The 18,224-nt window shown below is 43.0% G+C and overlaps 1 protein-coding gene across 1 annotated transcript in view; it reads left to right on the forward strand.

Moving 5' to 3' along the window:
- Nucleotides 1–14,281, forward strand: part of DOCK5 (dedicator of cytokinesis 5) — a 241,436-nt gene extending 227,155 nt beyond the window's left edge. Inside the window, 4 exon segments of the mRNA XM_021073736.1 lie at nt 6,408–6,576; nt 7,263–7,398; nt 8,674–8,777; nt 9,561–14,281. Of these exon segments, the coding sequence (XP_020929395.1) occupies nt 6,408–6,576; nt 7,263–7,398; nt 8,674–8,777; nt 9,561–9,665 (514 nt within the window). The 3' untranslated portion in view covers nt 9,666–14,281.

Raw genomic sequence — 18,224 nt, forward strand, 5'->3', positions numbered from 1 at the left:
CTCTAGTTGCATCTATGTTGCTGTAAATGACATTTTTTCATTCTTTTTTATGGCTGAGTTGTACTCCATGTCTTGGCTATTGCGAATAGTGCTATGATGAACATATGCCTTTTTCAATTATTGTTTTGACTGGATATATGCCCAGGAGTGGGATAGTTGGATCATACGGTAGTTCTATATTTAGTTTTCTGAGGAACCTCCATAGTGTTTTCCATAGTGTTTATCCAATTTACAATCATACCTGCAATGTAGGAGGGTCCCCTTTTCTCCTCACCTTCTCCAGCATTTGTTATTTGTAGACTCGTTAATGATGGCCATTCTGACTGGTGTGAGATGGTACCTCTTAGTAGTATATCTAATAATAAGCGATGTTGGACATTTTTTCATGTGCCTGCTGGCCATCCATATTCTTTGGAGAAATGTCTGTTTAGGTCTTCTGCCCATTTTTCAATTGGGTTGTTTGTTTTTTTTGATGTTGAGTTGTATGAGTTGTTTTTATATCTTGGAGATTAAGCCCTTGTTGGTTGTATCATTTGCAACTATTTTCTCCCATTCCATAGGTTGTCTTTTCATTTTGTTTATGATTTCCTTTGCTGTGCAAAAGCTTGTCAGTTTGATTAGGTCCTTTTTTTTATTTTTGTTTTTATTTCTATTGCCTTTGGAGACTGACCTAGGAAAACATATCTAAGGTTTATGTCAGAGAATGTTTTGCCTATGTTCTCTTATAGGAGTTTTATGGTGTCATGATTTATGTTTAAGTCTTTAACCCATTTTGAGCTGATTTTTGTGCAGGTATGAGGGTGTGTTCTGGTTTCATTGGTTTACATGCAGCTGTGCAGTTTTGCCAGCACCATTTGCTGAAAAGATTGTCTTTTTCTCGTTTAATATTCTTGCCTGTTTTTTTTTTTTTTTTTTTGGCCTTTCTAGGGCCGCACCTACAGCATATGGAGGTTTCCAGGCTAGGGGTCCAATCGGAGCTGTACCTGCCAGCCTACACAAGAGCCATGGCAATGCAGGATCCGAGCCATGTCTGGCACCTACACCACAGCTCATGGCAATGCTGGATCCCTAACCCACTGAGTGAGGCCAGGGATTGAACCCACATCCTTATGGATGCTAGTCGGGTTCATCAACCACTAAGTCATGACGGGAACTCCCTAATTCCTGCCTCCTTTGTTGAAGATTAATTGATGGTAGGTGTCTGGGTTTATTTCTGTGCTCTCTTTTGTGTTCTGTTGATCCATATGTCTGCTTTTGTACTGGTACCACACTGTCTGGATTACTATAGCTTTGTAAGAGTGTCTGAAGTCTGGGAGAGTTATGCCTCCTGCTTTGTTCTTTTTCCTCAAGATCGCTTTGGCAATTCTGGGTCTTTTATGATTCCATGTAAATTTTTGGATTATTTGTTATAGTTCTGTGAAAAATGTCATGGGTAATTTGATAGGGATCACATGAAATCTTTAGATTATTTTGGATAGTATGGCCATTTTAACAATATTCTTCTAATCCAGGAGCATGGGATATCTTTCCATTTCTTTGAAAGATTCCTTTTTAATTTCCTTTGTTAATGTTATATAGTTCTTAGCATGTAAGTCTTTCACCTCTTTGGTCCCTGACCAATTACTATTTGAAGTGATTCTTTTTTTTTTTTTTTGGTTGTGCCAGTGGCATGTGGAAGTTCCCAGAACAGGATCAAACCTGTACCACAGCAGTGACACTAGGTCCTTAGTGATACTTTTTGTTTGATTTGGCTTGGTTGGTTTTAAGAATGAGGAGAATGTTTTTTGGAATTTAGTTCAACGATTTTTTTTTTTTTTTTTTTAGTCTTTTTAGGGCCACACCCATGGCATATGGACATTCCCAGGCTAGGGGTCAAATTGGAGTTGTAGCTGCTGGCCTATGCCACAGCCACAGCAATGCAGGATCTGAGCTATGTCTGCGACCTACACCACAGCTCATGGTAATGCCAGATTCTTAACCTGCTGAGCAAAGCCAGGCATCAAACCTGCCTTCTTATGGATGCTAGTCAGATTCATTTCGACTGAGCCACAACAGGAACTCTGATATTTGTTATATCAGTATAGATTTCAGATAAATAATAGTGAGTGGCTTCTCACTTAAGTATACTAACAATTGGAAAACCAAAAAAAAAAAAAAAAAAAAAAAGCAAATTCAGACATATAATCTTTAAAAAAGTAATAATAAAAGATGATCCATGAAAGGAGAGGGTGATTTGAAATAAGAAAAAAGAATTGTACTCTAGAAGTATTTTCCATTTTGACTCTCCTGGTTTCTTAACCAGACTTCCTTAGTACTTTCTCTTCCCATGTCATCGCAGAAGAAGGCAAGATACTTTGTAGAAAGGGAATCCTAGAGTATTAAAAGGCTTAAAATGACCTAGGACGGATATCAACCAAATACAGTGTATGAATCTTGTCTGGATCCTGACTCAAATAAATCACTTGCCAAGAAAAAAAAAAAAATGAGGCAGGAAATTTGAACATTGAGTGGATGTTTGATGAAATGAAAAAATTATTCATTTTTTAGGAATGATTTTGGGACTGCAGTTATGTTACAGAGATGATCCCTGGCCTTATAGAGATATGCATTGAAATATTTGTAGATGAAATGCTGTGACATCTAAGAATCACTTCCACATCATCCAGTGAAGAGCAAGGACTCTGAATGGGAGTATATAAGAAATATGATTGCAGTTTTCATTGTGGCACAGCCAAAGCAAATCTGACTAGGAACCATGAGTTTGCGGGTTTGATCCCTGGCCTCGCTCAGTGGGTTAAGGATCTGACATTGCTATGAGCTGTCGTGTAGGTCATAGATGTGGCTCGGATCTTGGATTGCTGTGGCTGTGGCATAGGCCAGCACTTGTAGCTCTGATTAGACCCCTAGCCTGGAAACCTCCATATGCTGTGGATATGGCCCTAAAAAGCAAAAAAGAAAGGAAAAAAAAAGAAATAAGATTGACCATGACCCTAATCGCTGTCGATACTGACTAATGTATACATGAGAGTTTATTATAGTCTCTCCACCTTTTTTTTTTTTTTTTTTTTTGTCCTTTTTTTTGTCTTTTTTAGGGCTGCACCCATGGCATATGGAGGTTCCCAGGCTAGGGGTCGAATCGGAGCTGTAGCTGCTGGCCTACACCACAGCCACAGCAACGCCGGATCCTTATTAACCCACTGAGCGAAGCCAGGGATCGAACCCGCAACCCCATGGTGCCTAGTCGGATTTGCTAACCACTGAGCCACGATGGGAACTCCAGTCTCTCCACTTTTTAATGTTTGAAATTTTCCATAATCAACTGTAAAAGAAGTCATTGTCCCCTCTAAGCATCTCATTTTAATATTGACATATTTAGTAATTAGTGATACTAAACTTTTAAAAAATGACATGGATTTCTTTTTTGTGATATACCTGTTTATATCCTTTGACAGTTTTTAAAAATTGAACTACGCATATTTTTTTTAATTTCTAAAAGTTTCATGTATTAATGATATTTTCCATCTAAAATATGTACAGCAAGTAGTTTTCATTTACAAGTGATGCTTTCTGCCAAACCGAAGCTTTTAATTTTTTTTTTTTTTTTAGCTTTTAATTTTTAAATGCTTAAAGCTGGTAGCTGTTTTTCAGTTGTCTTATTCCATACCAAAGATTTAAAAAAACAAAACAAAAAAATTTTTAGAGCAATTTTAGCTTCACAGCAAGACTGAGGGGAAAGTATAGAATTCTCATACATCTCTGTCCCCACATCCCACCCCTGGCCCACCCAGACAGGCTCAGCATCACCTGCCATCAGCCTCCAGCACCTGAATGATACATTTGTTACAACTAATGAACCTACATTGACTCAGTACAATCTCAGTGTCTATAGCTTGTGTCTGAAGCTTACTTTAGGGTTCACTCCTGGTGGTATGCGTGCTGAGTTTTAATAAATATATTTACCATTGCAGTATCTAGTTTAACTGCCCTAAAAATCACTATCCCTCCAAACTTTTAATTTTTACAGAGTAAAATCTCCCAAATTTCAGAGTTCCCTGGTGGTTCAACAGGCTAAGGATCCAGCATTGTCACAGCTGTCAGTCTGGGTATGGCTGTGGTGCAGGTTGGATCCCTGGCTTAGTAATTTCTGTGTGCCATGGTTCTCCCCCCTAAAAGAAAAATGTACCAATTCATAGTTAAACTAGAACTTATTAAATACCCATTCAGAAGCTGTAAGCAATATACATCAGAAAAATAGATTTTTTAACCCTCCTCTTTTTTATTTACATTTTGCTCTCTCCATCTCTACCCCTTTCCTTCACTCTACCATCTGAGAATGGCTTGCATACATCATGGCTACAGAACAAACGGATTGTCTTATTGTAACCACATACCACATGCAGTTCAGCTTATAAATTAAGGAAATGTGACGTTGACACAATGCTTTAAGCTTACAACTCATATTCTAGTTTTACTAGTTGTCTCAGTGAGGCCTAATAGCAATTTCTGGTGCAGAACCCAGTCAGGATCACATATTGTATTTAGCCATGTCCTTTTTATTCTTTCCTATTCTTTTTGTCTTTTTTTAGGGCTGCATCTGCGGCATATGGAAGTTCCCAAGCTAGGGGTCAAATTGGAGCTGCAGCTGCCAGCCTACACACAGCCACCGCAATGCAGGATCTGAGCTGCATCAGCGACCTATGTCACAGCTCACAACAAATGCCTGATCCTTGACTCACTGAGCAGAGCCAGGGATCAAACCCTCATCCCCAAGGATACCAGTCAGGCTTGTAACCTGCTGAGCCACAGCGGGAACTCCTCTTTATTCATTAATCTGAAATCATTTCATTGGCTTTTTCTTGTCTTTCATAAAGCTGACATTTTTGAAGATATGAACCAGTTATTTTACAAAGTTTGTTTGTTTGTTTGTTTAGTCTTTTTGTCTTTTTAGGGCCACACACTCGGCATGTGGAGGTTCCCCAGCTAGGGGTCCAATTGGAGCTGTAGCCACTGGCCTACACCACAGCCACAGCAACGCAGGATCCAAGCCATGGCTGAGACCTACACTACAGCTCACAGCGGATCCTTAACCCACTGAGCGAGGCCAGGGATCAAACCCACAACCTCATGGTGCCTAGTTGGATTCGTTAACCACTGCACCACGACGGGAACTCCTCCTATATAATTTTTTTTTATGTGGGTTTGTCTGATATTTCCTCCTGCTTGGGATTCAGGTTATACATTTCTGTGTGATGTGTCCTCTTCCAATATCATATCCAGAAGCACATGACCCATTTGTCCCTTGTTGGTGATGCTAAGTATCATGTGTTTAAGATTTTATCCATTTTCTTTTCTATTTTAAAATAATACTTACTGTTTTTGCCTTTGCAATTAATAAGCAATTTACAGGGCGGTATTTTGAGACTCTCCTGTTTCCCATCAGACTCTTCCCCTCTAAAGCATCTAATCATGGTTCTTGAATGAATCCATTTTCACTATGGTGCTTGAAAATCTATCACTGTAATTGAAAAAAACATTTGGGAAGTATTCCTATATGCTAGGCACTGTTCTAAGCATTTTGTAAGCACCCTATGAGGGAGATACTATTATTATCTCCATTGCACAGATAAGGAAACTGAGAAATGAAAACATTATCTGCCTTAGGTCAGCCAGCAACTAAGTGTACGTAGGATTTGAACCCAAGCTGTAGGGCTCCAGAGCAGGTGCTTTTATTCCCTATGTAAAGCTGCCTATTCGTTTTACTATGGGAACTTCATCTTTACCTCTAAGTTTAACACGACCTTGCCTTTCTGGGATAAGATAAATATTCACTAGTGTTTTCTTTCCATACTTGGATGGTCTCATTTCTGTACATATAGACCTTGAAATATTCAATTGGCAGTTGGAAATCCAGATTTTTTTTCTTTTTTTAAATGATTTTTGTTTTTTCCATCATAGTTGGTTTACAGTGTTCCGTCAATTTTCTACTGTGCAAAGTGATCCAGGCATACATATGTATACATTCTTTTTTCTCACATTATCATGCTCCATCACACGTGACTAGATATAGTTCCCAGTGCTATACAGCAGAACCTCATTGCTTACCCCTTCCAAATGCAGTAGTTTGCATCTATTAACCCCAGATTCCCAGTCCATCCTACTTCCTCCCCGCCCACTTGGCAACCACAAGTCTATTCTCGAAGTCCATGCATTTCTTTTCTGTGAAAAGGTTCATTTGTGCCATATATTAGATTCCAAGTATAAGTGATATCATGTGGTATTTGTCTTGGAAATTGAGATTTAGAACTTGAGAAGGAAGCCACGGTCAGTCCTATCCCGGGTTTTTGGAAGTCAGTTTTGTCTGTCTGCTAATGAGTGTTTTTTAACTTTGTCCTGGTCACGGCTGATAGGTCAATTCTGGAGCCGCTTTTGGAGCGCAGGGCCTCGTCCGGGGCCAGAGTTGAAGATCTGTCACTCAGAGAGGACAGTGAGAACCGGATCGGCAAGTTCAAGAGAAAAGACTGGAGTCTGAGCAAGTCCCAGGTCATAGCAGAGAAAGCACCAGAACCTGATCTGCTGGTAAAATAATAATAAAACAACAGCAACAATAATAATAAGCCCCATAAGGTTTGCAAAGCTTTCCCAGTATCCAGGCCTTTCACCCTTCCCTTCTCAGCTGTGAGTGACCAGATGCAAGCCTAGCGCAGTGTCTCAGGAAGCAGCAGCCCATGGTAGGGTCACATCAAAGACTGTGCTCAGAAAAGCGTGCACAGAGATCAGAGTCTCGAAGTCAGTAATGGCACAAGATTTACCCACAGGGCAAACATGTGGGTTGATGCTTGGAGTTGTGGTTCTCACCACTGTGTTCCATGAGTCGTCCGTCCAAATATGGTCATTTCCCTTGTTTCAGCTTAAAAAAAAGTAAAAGGTACTTTTTCCTTCCTAAGCCACATCAAGGTGTCAAGTGTGACAGGACCAGCTGTCCCTGGAGAATCAGGGTGGCTCATTTCCAACCTAAATGACACAGTCCAGCTGTGATTAAAATCAAGTCCATGGCCTGCCAGAAAATAGCCTATGGTTTGCTGCTTCCCTATGAGAGCCATGGTGTCCCCCACATGCCAGTGTGGTAAGCTGAGAGAGGGCTTCTGGAATTTTGCCCTTCAGCAATTTCTACTCTGCAGACAAGGTTGTTCCAAGCATTGACCTGAGTTCAGCCTTCCTCACCGTGAGAATATTTTGCTGTGTTTCCTCCCTCACCCCACTAGAGCCCAGCCAGAAAAGCACAAAGGCCAAAGAGTCTCCAGTTGTCGGACAGTCGGCTGACACCGTTTCATGGCTCTTCTCCTCAGCCAACAGCCCTGAGCCCACCTCCACTCACTCCTAAATCAACCAGGACCCTGAGTAAGTTCTCCTGTAGAGACCCCCTCATACTCATTTTACTAGAGGATGGAGGATGCTGATGAATCTGGACCATTTGTAATCAAAGTAGCAGCAAGGTGCATGAGATTTTCCTAACGGTGGTGCAGGTCAGCGGTAGTGGGTATAATTCAATTAGATGAGGGCTTGGCAAGGAGTCCTTAGGTTGCTAAACTAAAGGCACTGAATTTTTCGGTACCGGGATCCACTGTACCATTTGTATCCCTGACCCTTCAGTACAGGGTCTCACTGCCCCTTTTCCAACTGTGGCCTAAGGAGGTAGATCCAGACTAGGACTAGAAAGGGAGCAATTTAGGAACTATTGGGTGGGTAGCCATGTACTTTATATCGAGAAGTGTCCGAAATAAGGACAAGAAGTAGACCTCTTCCTTGTACTACTTCCAGTCCAGCTTGGGGAATCAGCAGTACACGGTGCCTGAGAAGAATTAGAAGGTCTCCTTAGTACAAAGGAATGATGGAGGGGTAAACCATCCCATCACATGGGAGACAGTCGTCAGCCAAGAGTCAGAGATAATCAGGAGTTCCTGTCATGGCACAGTGGAAACAAATCTGACTAGGAACCATGAGGTGGCAGGTTCGACCCCTGGCCCCGCTCAATGGGTTAAGGATCTGGCGTTGCCGTGAGCTGTGGTGTGGGTCACAGACGCGGCTCCGATCTGGCATTGCTGTGGCTGTGGTGTAGGCCAGCAGCTGTAGCTCTGATTGGACTCCTAGCCTGGGAAGCTCCATATGCCGTCCTCCATAGGGTGCGGCCCTAAAGAGACAAAAGACCAAAAAAAAAAAAAAAAGAGTCGGAGATAATCAGATGGGTTTTCCTGGAGGAAGTGGATATTGCACCCCTTAAATGATAAAACTCTAGCAGTTCGATTTAATCAGTGTTTATTGACGACCTCATATAGGATGGATGGATGCTTTTTCACTTGGAATGTATCACAGAACAGAGTCATACCCTCATTTCTAGAAAACAGTCTCATCTTCCCCTTAAGAGGAAAAACCTTAAACAAAACATGGAATTGTTTTGCTTACGAACTTCCTATGAAGCCTTCTGGTGAGTGAAGGTGCTCCATTATGTCCCAAGGGGTAACAGGTCTTCTTCATTCCATCCACAGAAACCGTCCAAAGGGACCTAACAATTTGATTGATCAGGTTGGAGTAGGTGTGAGAGTGGCCAGCAGAAGTTACATGAGATTCCTTGATGGATTCTCCTCTCTAACATGATCTACTTTGTGTTATTCCCAGGCTCCCCATCGTTGCAGACAGATGGGCTGATGACAGCTACTGTCCCACCACCCCCTCCCCCCAAAAGCAAGCCCTATGAGAGCAGCCAGAGGAACTCCACAGAGGTAGGGGGGCAACAGCCAACACTGGGGCCAGAGAGCACATACCACTCATCGGAATACTGTATTGGATTTCTCAAGATTTGTATTAGGCACATTTTCCTATAGATGTTCATTCTAATCATTTCTTGGTTCAATCCTAAAACCGTAAAAGAGAGGGGAGTTTTCAATGGGAAGGAACACTATACAAGCAAACCTTTCATCAGATTGAATGTACCTCTCCCTGGGTCCAGGGGAGTGAATTAAGAAGTGAGTTCTGGAGTTCTTGCCAGGGCTCAACGGGCTTGGTAGTGTCTCTGCAGCACCAGGATGTGGGTTCAATCCCTGGCACAGTGGATTAAGGGATCCAGTGTTGCTGTAACTGTGACAGAGGTCACCACTGTAGCTCAGATCTGATCCCTGGCCCAGGAACTCCATTTGCCATGGGGCAGCCAAAAAAGGGGGAAAAAAATGTTCTGGTTCACATTTGAGGAGTTTTGAGTAAGTGACAGTCATTCTGGAAGGGCTTCTGAAGACTTAACTTCCTTCACGCAACACATTTATTGAGTCTCTACTGTATTTATAGACCAAGTACCCAAGTCTTGGGGATATAGCAGTGTTGGTGTGTATCTGATTCACACAAGGGAAAAGGGGGAGATTACATCAGTCCTGTTACCCTTTCCACCTTGCAAAGGCTGGCGAGATAGACTCAGGTCAGTAAGAAGTGCAGGTAGAGGGTTGGAAGTGAGGAGGAGGGGGCAGAATTAGGACACTAAGACTCATCTCTCCTTCGTGTGTCTGCCCCACCAGGTGGCGCCCCCACTGCCCGTCCGCAGAGACGCCAAAGCCCCACCCCCACCACCTCCCAAAGCGCGGAAATCTGGCATCCTTTCTGCTGAGCCTGGATGCCAGTAAGGATCTCCTTCTCTCTCTGGAACTCTTGAGCGCCTTGGACCACTGACGCCTGAGAGCTGGCCTCCAGGAGGCAGGATCCTCGTTGCAAGGCTCCTGCTGGCTGCCTTTCCTGATTTGGGATTGAAGTTCACCAGCTCAAAAATGGGTTTTGTTCCTTTGAAAACTTCTCAGATTGAGGCCTGAGGCCATGCTCTATCGCCTCCAGTCCACGTGGAATTCTAGAATTGGCCATGACACCCCAGCCTCCAACACAGTGACACTGGGGGCTACAAAAGCCTGGATCCGTTCTTTAGTGGGGGTGGTGGAGCCATCCCAGGAACCTCCTTGGAGGAATTTCTTGCTTTGCTTCTGAAAAGCTGCGCTTATTAAGACTTTGTTTTCTCACGTGGATGTACCCTATTTCCTGTGACGTATTGGAAGAGAGTGAGATCAAGGATTTTGGAAGCTGGAATAATCTATCTTTCTGAGGCCGACTGTGTCTCTTTTGCAGAAAAGAACATCTTTTGAATGGAGATCGGCTGCTTCCAAGTATGAACGACAGTCATTGAAAAACCGTGGACTCGGTCATAGCCCTGAGCTCCTGTGTCCCTCCCACACCTCCCTGTGGTGTGGGAGAGCTGCCCCTGACCCCCCTCCCATCCCCAGGAGTCCCTCACACTCCCAACTAATGTCCCTTACTGCACAGCAGTCACTCCATCCTACCATGGACTCCGGAAGCTCTTTCTTTAATATACAGTTTCTTGTTCTGTTACCTCCTCTGAGCTCAGATCACTGGATATGAGGGACTTAGACGCCCGGATTCAGCAGCCTCTCTTCAGATCCCATTGGGATGGCTCAGCGGCCCCTGTCTGCGACCTGATTTTACCCTGGAGAATACAGTGCAATATCTCTCTTTGATTATTGATTCCTCTTGATTATGGGATTAATTTGATTACATGCTTATGATATTAATGTCAATATTCTCAGAAGAAAAAGTGGGGTGATTTGGGAGTTCCCTACTGTCTCTTGGTTAAGGATCTGGCATAGTCACTGCAGCGGCTCAGGTCACTGCTATGGCTCAGGTTTGATCCCTGGCCTGGGAACTTCCACATGCCTAGAGCACGGCCTCTAAAAAAGAAAAAGGGGGGGGGTGATTTTAGAGGATCAGATATTACCGACACATATGTAAATAGGCACACAAAGTTAAAGATGTTTTAAGCTGGAAGGGCCTTAGAGGATATATAAACACCCCCCTCATTTTGTAGAGAAGGAAATAGAGGCTAAACACAGAAAATGCTACTATCGATTGCTGCTAATAACTCAGCTTGCTCATTGAGGCTACACCCACATACCATCTAGAAGGCAACCCTGACAGATTCTTTAATCCCTCCCCCTAGTTGGAAGAACAGCAGAAATGTCCCAGATAGGTCTGTTCTACCATGATGTTTCGGGCAAAATGGACAACTTTTTGACTGTGGATCCCCTGGGACAGCCTGGCCAGATCCCCCTTCCTTCAAGGTAAACAGAAGAGAGAGATTTCACCTCTGAGAATCTGGGTTTGCTTGCCTGCCTCCTTGTGTGCCTGTTTCTGTCTTTAAAGAGAGACGTATGAACTCATCATGGGGTCAAAGGAAGTGAAAACCTCTGAGACATGTACCAGCGTTGCGCAGGAAATTAGTATGCATCTTGGAAAGTGCTGCATTCTTTTCTTGACCCCACCCGGGAGCTCCTGCAACATGGTGTAACCGAAAGAAACCTGGGCTCTGGAGGTAACCCGTTTGGGTTTGAATCGATCCAGCTCTGTCATCTTACCAGCTTTGCAAACTCCTTCAAATTATTTGAAATTCCCTCGAGCTTTCATTTCTTCACCTTTCAAAAGGAGGATAATACCTACCACACAGGCTTGCTGTGGGGGTCAGATGAGACCAAATAGGTGAAGTAGGTGCTCCCGAAAGGGGCCTTTCTTGTCTCTGCTGGGCCCAAGTAAGATCAGAAACTCCCTATAAGCATGATTGATGTTCGTTTTTTTGTTTTTTTTTTAAGATAATTTGGAACATGAGACGTTGAATACAGGTTAGTTCTGCACGTAACAGTCCTCTCCAAAAGGTGGCATCTTATATAATTATGTATGACTCGAGACAAAGTGCTCATTATACCTGGAGAGGATTGTAAGTAGCAAAAAAAAAAGAGAATGAAGAGCAGGAAGGGACAGGTTCTGCAGGGCTGATCTGGAGCCTGGAGCAGCTTCTGAGAAGTTTCCAGGCCGCGTGGCTGGAGGGGAGTTGTGTGCCTCACTCCATTTTCCAGGCTGCCATTAAAATAGAAGGATATAAACTAGATCACAAAGAAAATTAACCTGCAGCATGTCCCTTCCAAGCGGTGGGGATGGGTCCTGCAGCCTAGTCCTTGGTCAGAGGCTGGGGACGTTGAAAACACTGATGCCCAAATACCTTCCCTATTTTAACGTAATGTTTCCCATAGAATTCCCTTCCCATGTTAATGGAAATACTATGTCTCTTGTGCCTGAATGCAAAGGATTCCAGGTAACATTATGAATAATAGGTCACGGGGTGGGGGACAGGGGCATTGGAAAGTTCGTCTCCTTGGGAAGCCATTGGGACCAGAAAAATTCATATTTGACCAGGGATCCTAAATCATGTCTGTCCTGAAGTCAAAGAGGGAGACTGCAGGAGTTCCCATTGTGGCTCAGCATTTAGCAAACCCAACTGGCATCCATGAGGATGCGGGTTCAATCCCTGTCCTCGCTTAGTGGGTTAAGTATATGGCGTTGCCATGAGCTGTGGTGCAGGTTGCAGACGAGGCTCGGATCCCGCATTGCTGTGGCTGTGGTGTAGCACAGTGGCTACAGCTCTGATTGGACCCCCTAGCCCGGGAACCTTCATGTGCCAAGGATGTGGCCCTAAAAAGCCGAAAAAACACAAAACAACAACAACAAAAAGAGACTGCAAAGAAATGCCTTAGGATGACCTTAAATGCAGGAGCGCTGAGGGGAAGGGAATAAAAAGAGAAAGAACTTGGTTTTATTTTCCTTGATAAGAGCTCTAAAGTATTGAAAGACCTTAAAAATAGCCCCCAGATTGTCACAACTTTTGTGGATATTGGTTTATGGGAATTTTTTTTTAATCCCTTTTTTTCTTCTCTCTCTTTGTGATCTGGTGACTTGTCTTGCTTCCAAGAATTGTTTCATTAAGCATATATTAAGCTCTTCACTGAACGCCAGACAGTCCTAGACCCCCAACCTGTGGCGATTCAGTGTGTTCAAAGGAAACAGCCCCAGGATGCAAGGACTGTTGTGTGCGTGGGATTGGCGAGTGAGTAGCGTTTAACAACAGGGAACCCTAAATAAGGCTGCTGGGCCATGGGTGGCCTCCCCCTCCTCCACCTTCATGTTTTGATTCTAGAAATAGTCATTTTCTCCTATCAGACCCATTAAAAGCACCTGCCACTTGGAAGTTCCTGTTGTGGCTCAACGGTAATAACCCCGTCTAGTATCCATGAGGACAAGGGTTTGATCCCTGGCCTCGCTTAGTGGGTTAAGGATCCAGCGTTGCTGTGAGCTGTGGTATAGGTTGCAGACACGGCTTGGATCCTGCGTTGCTATGGCTGTGGCTGTGGCCTAGGCCAGCAGCTGTAGCTCTGATTCAACTCCTAGCCTGGGAACTTCCATTTGCCATGGGTGCAGTCCTAAAAAGCAAAAAAACAAAAACAGAGCTAGAGCAGGATTTGAGATAGCAGTCTACTTTGCTGACTCTTTCCAAGCTTCAAGAGTCCTTCCCCTCTCCTTGCCCCCAGATCATGGGGGTGATTTCTTGTTTTTAAATTGAGAATAACTTCCATATGGTTAAAGGCACAAACCTGAGGTATATGGATGGATGTGCTTTTTAGCACAGTGTACACCCATATCCTCACCTCTCAGATCATTCCAGCCCCACAGAAATTTCCCTTGGGTCCAGGCTGTCATTTTATAAAAGGTATTTAGAAGGCCCTTCCATGTGCAACTTCCTTCCTCTCACTTCTCAGGTAAAATGAAAAGGGGAAACAAAGCCCACCATCCACACCAAACAAGAGCATACCTTTTGGCAAGGCAGTTTCTACTTGCTCCCTGGGTCTCAATTTCCTCCTGAAAAAAAAAAAAAAACCATATATTTGAGGTGACGTGATGTTTAGCATCCTTTTAGCATCCTTTCTTTTATTCTAAGTGAATGAAAAGGAGAGTCAGAAGAAACCTAAGTTTCTCTTTAAAGGCTTTTAGGTCTATATGACTGGGTAGGATTTTTTAAATTATGTTGGAAAAGGTAAGTTCTTCTTTGAGTGGGTTGAGAGTGGAACTATCAGTTCTAAACTACAAAAGGGGAGAGTTTTCCTTTCAAGCAGGTAATTTCAGGCTCATTCTTACCATCCAGCCAAGGCTCATCTCCTTTATTCACTGCCCACACTCATCCATTAGTCACATTTTCTGAGCTGTTCATCCAAATATGTCAAAAGCTCAGTTGCCTTGATTTTGTGAACTAGTTGGGGTTTGAACACAAAGAGTTGAAAGGATGTGCATTGAAGTAGAAAAATTTTGTTCAGATTTGCTGTTATTTATTTTTTAAATTAAAAATGGAAATGTATTTTAAAGTTTATTGTGTATTTAGTTGATTATTATTACCTTTATTAATGAAATGAAATTATTCCTGAACTTTTCCTTTTTGACACATCACACCCACAGTCCCTTCTGGTCCTGTTTCATTATAGGTTCTGTCTGTTTAAAGTTGTACTGTGGGGTCATTGACTCATCTTTGCCTGGAAGCAATAAAACCTGCAAACTATATGGTTCTTCTTCCACCTGCACTTGCAGCCCATTCATCCATCCATTTGGCATCTGATCTGACATTTTTCTTCTTTATTATTATTTTTCTGTCTTTTTAGGGCTGCACCCATGGCATTTGGAAGTTCCCAGGCTAGGAGTCAAATCAGAGCTGCCACTACCAGCCTACACCACAGCCACCAGATCTGAGCCGAGTCTGCTACCTACACCACAGCTCATGGCAACATTAAATCCTTAACCCACTGAGCGGGGCCAGGGATCAAACCTGCGTCTTCTTGGATGCTAGTCAGATTCGTTTCTGCTGAGCCACAACGGAAACTCCTGATCTGACAGTTTTCTGATGTAATAAGTTGTATTTCTTCATTCCTTCACCACAGATAATAAGGCAGAGGTAAGAGGAAGTAAAGAGGTTAAAAGGAGTAGCTGATAACTTACGTGGAAAGGACAGGAACCCATTCTCAAACCAAGTCCCACAAACTAGGTTGAACCTGGAAAGAGACCATGCCCCAGGCCAGTTAGATCAGCATTTCTGAGGGGAGGGAGGGGTAGCACTTTTTAAAAATCTCCTCATATTATTCCAATGTCAGACAAAGGTAAGAAGCTACTGCCTGAGAAGAAATATCATCTTTAGAAAACTGGTATTCAAGGCACATTTCTTTTTAAAAAAATTTTTTTATTATAATTGATTTACAATGCTCTGTCAATTTCTGCTGTACAGCAAAGTAACCCAGTTTATATATATATATATATGTGTATATATATATATACATATGTGTATGTGTGTATATATACATATATATGTGTATGTGTATATATATACATATGCATGTATATATATACACACACACACACACACACATTCTTTTTTTTTTTCCTCAAACTACTGGTGGTGGATCAGATTGGAAAGGGGGCAGCCTCACTCCAGTTAGACTAGCCTCACTACCCTGGGTTTAATGCATAGATTTTTTGTTTCAATTTTTAAATTGTTTTAATTTTGGATGCACCCTCAGCATGCGGAAGTTCCGGGCCCAGGGATCAAACCCATGTCACAGCAGTGACAATACCAGATCCTTAACCTGCTGCATCACCAGGGAACACCTAGATTTTTTATTTTAAAGAAAGTGTCCCAGTACTTAAAAACGTGCAGTTTATTGCTTTTTACAGCAATAATTCTCTACTATCTATATACATAAGTATCACCAGAATGCTTTTTTTGTTGTTTTGTTTTGCTTTTTTCTTAAGGGCCACACCCGCGGCATATGGAACTGTAGAATCGAATCAGAGCTGTAGCCACCAGCCTATGCCACAGCCACAGCAACACAGGATCCGAGCTGCATCTTTGACCTACACTACAGCTCACGGCAACGCCGGATTCTTAACCCACTGATCGAGGCCAGGGATTGAACCCACAACCTCATGGTTCTAATAGGATTCCTTTCCTCTGCGCCACGACAGGAACTCCCAGAATCACCAGAATGCTTGTTAAGAATGCTGATAGCTTGGGCCCCAAAGATTCTGAATCAATATATACCTGAGGAATCTTTTGGGATCTAGGGTCCCATTACGGAATACTACTCAAGGCGTCTTCCACTGTCAAGATGTATGAGTGCTGATATCTTGTGCAGTGACTCTTAGCTTTTTTTCCAGTCACCTGGAGGATCCTGCAACTTCTCCAATTTTTTTGCTAAAATATTGTCTCTCTTTAAGCAGTTCCTTCTGTTACTTGATATTTAAAGCCATGGATGTTTGAGAACTCACTAAATGTATCATTTGGTATGTTCCCCCATCCTTCATTTTGAAAGGTTGCAGACTTTTTGAAGCTACATTGATGAGTTAGTTAGAGAGTTCTTCTGATTCAGGAAAATGTTTCCAAATTTTGATAAAGGGATCATTTTCACTCTCTTTTCCCTGAGCCATTTGAGCATCAAATACCTGTGCGTTCATGTAGTTGCACAGGACCAGGTGCCATCCCAAACCTCTAACCTCAGCCTCAGGAAGCTGCCTGAGCACCTTTTTTTCTATCCCAGTCAGGGAGGCCCACAGCTGCCTCTGAAGACAGGCTTTGGCAAAAGAAACTTGACATTCCAAGCAGGATATATTAAATAAATGGATGTGTAGCTTTCTTTTTCTAATGTATTAACTAATGCAAAGATTGTGAATGATAATTGTTTTTATAAAAATCAAAATAGGAGTTCCCACTGTGGTGCAACAGGATCAGTGGCCTTATTTCTGCAGCACCAGGACAAAAGTTCAGTCCCCAGCCTGGCACAGTGGGTTAAAGAATCTGGGGTTGCTGCATCAGTGACATAGGTCACAACTGCAGCTCAGATCTGACACCAGGCTTGGGAATGCCATATGCTGCTGGGCAGCCAAAAAAGAAAAAAAGAAAAGAAAAGCCCCAAATAGGTCCTGAGTAATTGGCAACTGGAACCTCTCCTGCCTTGTATGTATTGATTAATGAAATAATTTCCTTTTGTTTCATAAGGAAAACCACACACTGCCTAATTTTGTTTAAAAGGGACAAGAAGTTATTTGATTCTATTTTAGTTTCCTCAATAGAAGATACTTGGGAAATCTAGTGTTTACGGTAGCAAAGATAGGTATTGAAAAGTAAGGGTTTACCCCCCCCCCACACACACACCCCATGGAATGTTTCTGACCTCTGCTCAAGTTCCTTAGCACAAGTCTTGCCCTTTTTTGAAGGGGAGGAAGAAGGTTCCATCTGTCTGATTAAAAGACGAAAAAAGGCCTTGACCTTGGCCATGAGAATAGAGGCACAATTTGTTGCTGTGATATCAGGCAAGTTATCTAAAATTTGAGTTTTTCAAATAGTCTTAAAGCCACTGGGGAATGTTGAGGGAAAAGGAGAACACTAGTGTCCTAGTGTCTGGGATCTCATGGAGAAATGGTCACCAGTAAAACTAAGTTGGCACATGATCCCCAGAAAACAAATATCTGGGCTCTCAAGTCCAAGTGCAGTGGCTGCTCATCATAGTGTGACTCAGGAGAGGTGACCATGGAACGTGACAGAACCAAGTGGGTCTTGTAAGCTCGCGGAGCCTCAATTTCCTCATTTTAAAGGGGAGGTGGTAATATCCGCCTTTCAAGTTCGTTGTGTGGGTTAATGAAAATATGCATGCATTGGAGTTCCTGTCATGGAGCAGTGGAAACGAATCCAACTAGGAACCGTGAGGTTTCTGATTCAATCCCTGGCCTCGCTCAGTGGGGTAAGGATCCAGCATTGCTGTGAGCTGTGGTGTAGGTCACAGATGCAGCTCAGATCCCGCATTGCTGTGGCTGTGGTGTAGGCCAGCAGCAACAGCTCCATTAGACCTCTAGCCTGGGAACCTCCATATGCCATGGGTGCGGCCCTAAAAAGACAGACCAAAAAAAAAAAAAAAAAAAATTTTTTTGCATGTGTTTATCTAGCCCATTCTGGAGAATGACGGGTGGCAATGCCGTCTGACCAATGGACCTGGGAATGCCTGAATCCTGTCTTCAACTGATTACAGTCCATAGTGTATTTCTTAAGAGAAATACCAACAGGATCAGGCAAGTGAACATTGTTATCAGGCCCTGATCCCAAACTTCAGCGTTCTCTGCTTGCTCTGGTGAACTTGGAGGGACCCCTGGAGCCAGAATGAGCCTTGGACCAGGAGCCTAGTGAGACCTCCTTTCCCCCAGGCTTCTTTCAGGGTCCAGTTGACTTTCAAAAGGATTGGAGACAATCTGGGGAGGAAGCTTGGGTC

The sequence above is a fragment of the Sus scrofa genome, chromosome 14 (assembly GCF_000003025.6).
Source record: "Sus scrofa isolate TJ Tabasco breed Duroc chromosome 14, Sscrofa11.1, whole genome shotgun sequence".
NCBI lineage: Eukaryota > Metazoa > Chordata > Mammalia > Artiodactyla > Suidae > Sus > Sus scrofa.